Genomic DNA, 9,530 nt, shown 5'->3' on the forward strand with positions numbered 1-9,530 from the left:
GTGGGGCTTGAGCGTGTTGTCGTCTTTGTTTCTGTTTGTGTGTGTGTTGTAGTTTGGGATGTAGATGTCCCATGAATATGTTCTGTTTTTGGTGGAGTTGTTGATACTGTAGTTGTCTCATGTTTGGTTTGTAATTTTGGTGTTGTTGTTACTTCTGTGGATGACAGGGTTTCAGTTGTTGAAGTGGTTGTTTTTATTTCTTGTGTAGTTGTGTATGGCGCTGTAGTTGTCTCGCACGGTACTGTTATATATACACAACAGTTAAATCTTACTTCATAGTTGTAGCATATGGGTGGTAGTTGGTCTTTATTGTAGCATATCAACCCTTCTTCTGTATTACATGTTATTTGTTGCTCCAGTTCTTGATACGGTACGTTAGGGAACCTTACTGCTCTGCATTCAACACCCTTTCTGTTATCACAGACTTTATATCCCTCATTTTTAATGTTCTGGATTGTATCAAAATCTCCATCATTGTATCCAGAGCCTGGATAACTGACATCATACCACCTTGTCCAGTGACATTCTTCTTTAATGCAAAGAGGAGGTGTTGAAGGTGTGACAGGTGGTGTAATTTCAGTTGTGCTTGTTGTTTCTTTAGTAGTTGAAGTTGTGAATGTACTTTCAGAAATTGTAGTAGTTGGTGATGTTACTGTGGTTGAGAATGATGTGGTTTCTACAGTTGGAGTTTCTGTGCTCTTAGCTGCAGTTGTTTTCGGTGTTGTGGAAGAGCATGGTACATAAACACAGCATAAAATTCTGATTTCATAGTTGTTGCACATTCCTGAAATTTGATCTCTGTTGTAACATAAAAGCCCACTTGTTGTACTGCATTCTACTACTTGACCAAGGTCTGTCAGAGGTATATCGGGGTATTTCTCTGCTCTGCACTGAACAGCCCGTGGAGCTTTACAGACTTCGTAACCTTTAGCTCTCAAATCATCAAAGGTTTCAAAATCTCCACCATCATAGCCAGGGGTTTGCAGACTGCCATCATACCATTCTGACCACTCACAGACTTCATGAACGCATACTGATGTAGTTGGTGACACTGTGAAAGGAAAAAAAGAGACCACGAATCTTAGAATAAATTCCCGTGTATGTCACTTTTCATTATATTAAATGTGTTGATTTTCCTAAGGTCTTTTGCTTGCCTTGTGAGCCTGCCGTGCATCAGTTCAGTGTACTTATAACTCGATATGAGGCAGAACAGAAAATCCCATCAATTTAATGTACTAATGTGCTTGGAATTTTCACTTCCCACAAGAATGTTAATTATGCTTTACAAAGTGCTGAAATAAGTCTTGAACATAAATTATACACATTGGGGGGAAAAAAATCTCACTTTTTCAACATTTGATTCAGTGTAATTGCTTAGTTTGTACCTTGTTTCAATATTTACTAGTGTCTCTGGAATGTCAAAGCCTGATTCAAAGTCAGTGGAAAGAATAACATTTAGTCTATCTATCTAGATTCATAGGTACTTTTTTCTTTCCACCCAGTTGATTCTTCATGCAATATGATACATTGTCTTTTGAAGTAAAAGATGTCCAATGCAGCAGTATTAGCTCTCCTTACACTTTGTACTTTAGCTCTGGTCTTAACAAACCATTTATTGGTCAGAGGGCAGTCTGTAAGCATTTGCAGGTGAATTCTCATTGTGAAATGGCTGGAAAATAGCTAATGAATCCCAACAGTGTTGATGGTTTCTGGATTTCAAAATTTCTTGTTCTAAATGTTATACTGAATACTTGTTGCATTAAACAACATGTGCTCATAGTAATTGGAAATTACCAACCTGAAGAATGCTGAATGGGAATTCTAGAAATAAGAATTTCGGTATCTCAATGCTAATATGTGAGCAACCACTTAGTACTGTAATTATAAATACTGTGAACCCTAACAGGAGTTTTACAGAAAGTAATATTTCTGTATCTTAATAGGAAAAATAATGAATTACTTGTTCAGTAAAGGTTATTCTAGTATAGAATTAGTTACAATTACAGATAATAAAACTGAAACTGGGTTTTTTTAGTTGTTTTGTTTTTTTTTTCCATTCACTACGAAGATAAGAAAAATAGTATCAAACCAGTGTTCAGTCATTTCCATTATGATGTTTCAGAAGTGGTTTTATTTTCTATATTTAGTTCCTTGTATCAGTTTGGTTACCAAATACTAACTGAACCCAAATGCTACTAACAAAGGAGACTTACTGTCATTTATTTTGAGGTTGCATTGTTTCATTTATGTTGTGAGTGTGGGCATGGTTTTATAGCTATTTTGTACTCACTAATGAGCAGAATACACTTTTATGGGCTATAGAGGATGTACCTGTGGAAGTAGTGGCAGGTGTCATAGTGCTGAAGTGAAATGTTGTTGCTGTTGTGGGTGATGTTGAGATTGGACATTCATAGACAACCCTTTCAATTGTTCCATTGGGACCACAGGTTGCAACAATACACCCTCCTGTGCCATCTGTAGTATTGTAGATCACATCCTTATAGTTGTATTTATGTCCCTCATAAATGCAGACACATTCTGTAAATCAAAAGACAGTGTTATTCCTTGGTATCGAAAGCACAGAGTACCTCAAATGCATCCTATTCAGATAAAAACCTTGTCAACCTACCATATTCATCATATTTGCATTTTTTGCCATGAATTGTGCATTCACTGGAAAAGAGAAAAAAGGAGATGATGAAAGTGAATATATTGTTTCATGATATCATTTTATTGTTTCAATTTTTTTCTAATGGCCTTTTTCTATTCATTGTATGTTTAATGTAGAAAGACCCTATCTTCTCAGAGTTAGATATTCAGTTCTGTTGTACAAATTCAGGTTGGATAGGATCACTAATTTTTTTGGCAAGAAAGGCAACTCTTCTATGCCAGCATACTAAACATGCAGTATCCTTACCGGTGCTTTTTGGGGCTGGACAAAGATGTGGGGAGCAGTGATCTGAAATGTTCTTATCTCCCTGATAGGTATACTTATTTTTTGGAAGGGAAGGTGCAGTAAATGTGTCATTCAAGAAAGGGTCACTGTATCATGGATGCTGATGTTGTCTACACAGCAAATTTTCATAAGACTTCCAAAAGATGCAAGAATGAATTCTGTTTTTGAAGGGAATTTATCTATTATCTGTTAAGAATTGAATCTTGATATATTTATTTATGGTGACTAAGGGCATCTGTACACTGAATAAACTTAAGTAAATATAGATATGTATTTAACAGGTTAGATTTGGTGCTGTTAATGACATTAGATGATGCAGGTAAAGCTGTCTATGAACTGCAAAACATGCTATGAAAGTTGGGTTAGCTCTGATGGGCTTCATGCTAAGCTCTTTGCCATTCTGACTGCACTGCTTACAGTATCCAAGTGTAGCTACTTTAAAGGTATCTTAGGACAGTTGTTAACTGCTTCACAACTGGTTCTGATAACTTTTTGTGCTATTTGATAGAAGGCTTAGCAGCACGTGTCCCAACATGTCATAAATCCTGACAGAACTTGTGGGAATACCTGCTGGGTGTTGCAAATATGCAAGTACCAGTGCAATAACAGAAACAGGCTCAAAACAAGATGAAGATGAATTGCCTACTAACTTCTAAATAATTTCATATAATGATTTTAGGAATATCTTAATAAAAATTCTCAGACTGTTGCTATATTATTATTGTAAATTTGGTTTACTTAATTTAATAATGCTAAGAATAATAATTTTAAAGTACTTTAATAAGAATATGAATAAATAGTAAATTCATCTCTCTATGGTAAAATATTTCACAACATCATCATTTAAGTTCCTGGGAATAGAAGAAAATTAGGCATTATTCAGCAGCCTATGACTGGCCTCGTTCCTGTTGGCAAACAAAAAACTTAATGCATGATGAATTACATTCCAAGGCTTTAAACTCAATGTTTTAAAATCTTTACAAATCCTACCATGATTGACAATTCTGCTCTGAAGGCATCTTCATTCCTGGTTTGTAATTTTTTCCATTTTCATAACAACCACAAGTAGAAACACAAGTCATGGTTTCTTCATCAAAATAGGGCTTATTCTTTGGACATTGTGGATAGCAGCCTGCAATAAAAAATGAGAATTATGTTGACACTAGGCCTTTCACAAATAGAAGTAACTCTACACTCTGCTTATATCTGTTTTCTCCAAATTATCCCATATGGTAAGTGGAAGCTTAGACTCTGTTAGTGCTATTCCTTTGATTGCACATTAAGCTTTGGAGCATTTTGTCCTGATTGTCACTCCAAACAACTTCATGATTCATTAGGGAGTAAGATACTAATTAGAAAATTAAGCTTTCGAGGATTTTGTCCTCATCTTCATTCCAAAAAAGTTCATAATTGATCAGGGAGTAAGATACTAATTAGAAAATGTCTTCTTATAATTTCTAATATAAACATGTCATATACTGAGTAATATAAATCGTGTTAATCATATTGCATTTTAACTTTTTATAAGTAGAATGAGATATGCATGATTATGTTTACCTTCCAAACCTCTCAACTCATGAAGGCATTTCCCACTTGGATTATTGCAGGTCTTCATACAAGGGGCTCCACATGGCTGGTAGTGCCACTCACATTCCCCTTGTGGATTGTAGTAATCGCAGAACAGAGCTAGAGGAAGGAGTAATGTCAGGAAAAGGCCTTTGATCGTTTTGCTCTACAGTCCTTCAGTTTTGCTGGGTAAAAATCCCATGTGATCAGCATAATCACATAGGGAGTAGACAGTATATTGCCTTTTTTCTAATTTAATAAAATTGTTACACTTCTTATCACCTTTTGACATCAATAAAGTTATAAAGCATAAAACAAAGGTACACATTAAGCATGAAAAATCAATTAATTAAATCTGATTTGAGCTAGTATGCACTGACATTCATTTACACCAAGACTGATGCAGACTGGTGAGAGTGTAATATAGTTTACTAGTTGTGTATCATGATTAACAAGGAAATCAGACACTAATAACACTGTTGGAAAAGTTATCAATGGATTCACTTTAAGAAGATAGACTGGCTTCCAGCGATTTAGCCAACTTGCTTTGTTGTTTTTTGGTTTGGGTTTTTTTTGGTTTTTTTTTTTTTCTATTTTTAGAATATATCAGTGTCTCTTACAAATACAATTTTATCCTTCTTTCTTTATTCATTCTACTTGTTTTTCTTATTTTCTTCTCTGTTTCCTTTTCTTTCCCTCTGGACCTCTTCAAAAAGTAGTAGGGTCAAACTCACGACAAATGGATGGGGTTCTCCATGCAATGCAGATGTCCAGCTCATTGCACGCTTGAGCATAAGCAGCTACTGCTGTACAGAAACATTCACAGTCTCCTCCAGTGTCGCAGGCACAAGCATCATCCACACATGCTTGATAATATTCATTTGGTTCAACCTGTTGGAGAAAATATTAGAGTTTTGATGCACTTCTAAAACGCATTCACTGTCCTTAAAGAGCTGAATAAAATATCTAAACTGAGAAAGACAGGAAGAAACCACAAGAAAGCTTTGAAAAATCAAGAGGAAAATGTAGAATAAAGTTGTTACTAATAAGTTGTAATGCTAAGAACTATTTGATGCTGAAGATACATTTGCAGAAAGAATATCATTACATTACTACAATCTAGCATGAAGTCATATATATCAGGTGGTTGATATTTGTATTAGTAGAAAATTATGTGATTAGAAAATAAACATCCTGAGATTTATTTATGATTCTACCTTCTATTAAAAACAAACAAACAAACAAACAAACAAACAACTATCAATTTCTTTAGTGTAATAGTTCAAGGCAAAAGCTGAGAAAATGAAAGTGAAAATAATTTCTATGCAGTCTCCCCGGAACTTGGTTTGATTTCACTTTGTCAAGCATGATAAAGTGTATTTTAGTGTATTTTTCAGCTATTCCACATAAAAATTAGTGTAATCTCTCACTCATGAGAATTTAAGACTGAAGTTTTTGTCATACCTGAGAATGACACTTCGCGAACACTCCACTAGTGATGATGCTGCACTGCTTCTGTGCCCAGGCTTTCCTGTATGGGTTTGCTGTGCATGGATCCTTGGTACGATTGGCATTTGGGCAACTAGAAGACACTTTCCAGCTATTGGCAAACTCCAACACATTTCCTACCACAGACTGACTGCGAGTAGTGAAGTCATTATTTCCATTGCCATCATAGTTTCCACAAAGTCCACAGACATGTCCCTGCGTGAGGATAAACACAAAATGACAAAGATCTGTAAGGTACAGTTTCTCAGCATCTGTGAGTAACAGACCTCAGGAGGAATCTTATTTGAAATTATCTAGGCCTCTTCAGTAGCAGTCTTGGACATTGTCACAAAACACCTTTTATGAAGAGATCTCTCTAATTTTTTGTTAGGAAGGGTAAAGATAAGAAACAGCGTCGACTCATGGTGCCTGTTCTCACTGTTTAGTTCATTAGTTTTATCTAATCATGAATATATCTCTTCAGTGAGGGCTTTTCAAGAAGAAAGCTACTGATATAGTTGCTGTTACGCCATTGCTGAATAACATAAGTAAAATGTGCAGTACACAATCTAAGTCAGCATTACAAGGATGAAAATATGCAAATGCTGCTCTTTCAGTCTTCTGGTTACAGACTAAATTTCCTTTTATTTTTTTTTCTTTGAGAGATAACATGAATATATTTCAGAAAAAAAATTATCCAGGTTTTGGGTTTTACAACGTACCTGAAAACTGGGACTAAGTTTGATGAATATACTGGTTTTCTTGTCCCACATGAGTATCAGGCCAACAGAAGTGTCAACCACCAGGTAGATGCCCATGGAACGGATTTGGAATGGCATTTTTCCTCCAGGTGTCCTCTGGATGACATCAGAGTGTCCATCACTGAGTACCAGCTCATAGTTCTAGGACAGGAAAAGAGAAAGTTAGAGGCCAATTAAATAGGTCACCTATTGAGTACAGTTTAATTTATTGCCAGTAACTGCTATTGAAATAACTCCATAATCATTAAAATAATTCTATTCAACAGCCCCAAGGTAAGCACTTTCTCTTTAGAACTCCCTCCTTCGCATTCTCTATCAGTGAGCAAAGAATTGGAGTAACATTTTCACTGTCTTGGGGGATACTTCTGCAATGCAGTCTATCTGGGACAGCTTGATCTGTCCCTTCTGGTACATTAGGCCCGGGGTACAACTTATTAAAGAAAATACTTACCCCCAGAAAAACTTTAATAGACTTAGAACAGGTGGTTCCTGTAGTGCCACATGGAATGTTCTCAGTGATGACTCTGAAGGTTCCCTGATTCATACTTTGTTGACCACAGTAGTTCTGAAATAGGGCAATGATGTTCAGTGTTCACTATGTTACATGGTCATATGTACAATGCAAGGCACTTCAATAGTGCAAAAATCTAGGAAGGACTCTGTTACCTGGACCAGAACATATTCACAGTCTCCTTCAAAATCAAAGCGTTTGCCATCAAAGGTGGTGTAATGCCCATCTCCATAAACAGAACAGGTTTCCAGGCAAGGTTCATCAGAGCAGTGCCATTTTCTGTTTCTACATGTGCTATGTAAGACAAAAACCACTCCAAATGTAAAAACCAGACGTACACATGATATAGCTATATGTACATTCCTGCCTGTGTATCAATGTGATTTTAAAATTACTAAGCCTATAATGAAAAAGGAAGGTTTACTTATTCTCAGAAATGCAATATAGCTTAGCAGCCTTTGGGATTTACCCAAAGACTGTGTTACTTCATGATGTCATGAGTAATTTGGGTTAGAAAATACTTTAAACCTTTCACATTTCCAGATCTTGTTGGATGTACTGACATGCAGCAATGGAATGCAAGGAAAAAAGCTTCTGTGACTCAGATGACAATATCCAAACCATATTGTTCTTCTGATTATTTGCAACTTTAGTGCTGTGGGCCATTGTAAAAAACAGACAGAGCTTGCTTTTTAGGTACTAAGTCAATCATCTTATGTAGGATTCCTTCCTATAAATCTTGATACCACTAGCAAGAAATGCTGTAATTAATCTCAAACTTAAACTTCACTTTCAGATGCTTGAAAATAATACTTTTCAATATGCTCTTACCAGTTGTTACAGCCAACTCTGATTGATTCTCCTGGTCTGTAGGAATTCCCATTGTGAATACATGGACATTCTTCTGGAGCTATACAGCCGCCTTTGCCATCTAACACTTGGTTATGAGGACATACACAGCCGGAGACACAGTGGGTACTGTACTGTAAGGATCATACAGAAAACATGACTTGAAACATTTCCCTGATGCAGCTGGTAATTGTAAAAGAGATCTAGTTTAATATGCTTTCAACTGGGTATTAAGAGTCTATACTTACGCATTCCATATCTAGAGTTTGACAGCTCTTCTGGCATCCTGCTCCTACCAAATCTGTAGTGGCATTGCCACAGTCAATATAGACCATGGGAGGCAGGCAGACTGAAAAAGAGAAAATCCATGAGAAATGTGAGATCAGCCATGTATTTATATCTTTGTGTTTCCTTAAGGCAAACAGAATAAAAATAATGACCCCTTTCTCAGATATGAATATCTTAATATAATACATTTGACCAGAAAGAGAAACTGAATATTGTTTTGAAGCTATGCTCATCTGGTTTTTGTGCTTATGCTTGGACTACTCATAGAAATGAATCTTTAGTTAGCTTCATGAAACACTTTCAGAAAAAACAAACAAACAAACAAAAAACCCCCAAAAAACAAAACAAAAAAAACCTGGAAAACAAAGATCCTGGTTTACTTTGTATCTTTTGAGGCTTTTTGTACTTTTATTTCATTTAAAATGTGGATGGTATTCTCCTCACATTCAGTGAGGTGACCAAATATTCTTTGCCCCTGGGTAGTCCAGGGGGTTATAACTGTCTGAAAGGTAAGACAGTGTTCCTTTATATTTTGGGAATATGCCCTACATTACAGAAGTCATCAGTTCATTTTCTTGTTTGATTTCAGACTTGTAGAATTTGCATCATTATGACAAGAAAAGGGAACTGAAAAGGGTAAAGACGGAAGGGGAGAATTATCTTAAGTGATACGTTACCTGGTTCAGGTTTCTCTCCAATGCAGCTCAGCTTTCCATAGGTGCAAGTGCTATAAAAAAAAAAAAAGAAAGAATGGATATATTTTTTTCCTTTGTTAAGTTTCAGCTTGTTTCCTAATGAAATTGAAATAATGAAGAAATACTGTGTGACACAACAGAGAAAATGTGTCTTTTATCAGAATAGATTGTGTTATTCAAAAATATTTTATGTTGGAGCAGACCAAAATACAGACATATTCTATATAAATACAGGTTTACTCTGTCCATTTGCCTGGTTAAAAACTATCCTTCAGAACAGTTCAGATTCCATTCATGATGAGAGTAATCTGTAATGGGATTATCAAGCATCTTTCACCATGGAATAAGTCTTTTACAGTCATGGGTAAGAAAAGGATGTGCGGTGGGGAGGGAGGGAGTTTTGGACACAAGGTGGT

At 35.9% G+C, this 9,530-nt stretch overlaps 1 protein-coding gene across 1 annotated transcript in view; it reads right to left on the reverse strand.

Annotated features, from left to right (window-relative positions):
• Positions 1–9,530, reverse strand: part of MUC5AC (mucin 5AC, oligomeric mucus/gel-forming) — a 40,107-nt gene that overhangs the window by 13,667 nt on the left and 16,910 nt on the right. Inside the window, exons 19-31 of the mRNA XM_026850182.1 lie at positions 9,097–9,146; positions 8,380–8,480; positions 8,114–8,265; positions 7,438–7,576; positions 7,223–7,336; positions 6,733–6,912; positions 5,987–6,226; positions 5,257–5,413; positions 4,514–4,642; positions 3,947–4,088; positions 2,630–2,673; positions 2,332–2,538; positions 341–1,051 (exon numbers count right to left, since the gene is read on the reverse strand). Of these exons, the coding sequence (XP_026705983.1) occupies positions 341–1,051; positions 2,332–2,538; positions 2,630–2,673; positions 3,947–4,088; positions 4,514–4,642; positions 5,257–5,413; positions 5,987–6,226; positions 6,733–6,912; positions 7,223–7,336; positions 7,438–7,576; positions 8,114–8,265; positions 8,380–8,480; positions 9,097–9,146 (2,366 nt within the window). The remainder of the gene's footprint in view (positions 1–340; positions 1,052–2,331; positions 2,539–2,629; positions 2,674–3,946; positions 4,089–4,513; positions 4,643–5,256; positions 5,414–5,986; positions 6,227–6,732; positions 6,913–7,222; positions 7,337–7,437; positions 7,577–8,113; positions 8,266–8,379; positions 8,481–9,096; positions 9,147–9,530) is intronic.

This window comes from Athene cunicularia, assembly GCF_003259725.1.
Source record: "Athene cunicularia isolate RWA chromosome 5 unlocalized genomic scaffold, athCun1 chr5_part2, whole genome shotgun sequence".
NCBI classification, from domain to species: domain Eukaryota; kingdom Metazoa; phylum Chordata; class Aves; order Strigiformes; family Strigidae; genus Athene; species Athene cunicularia.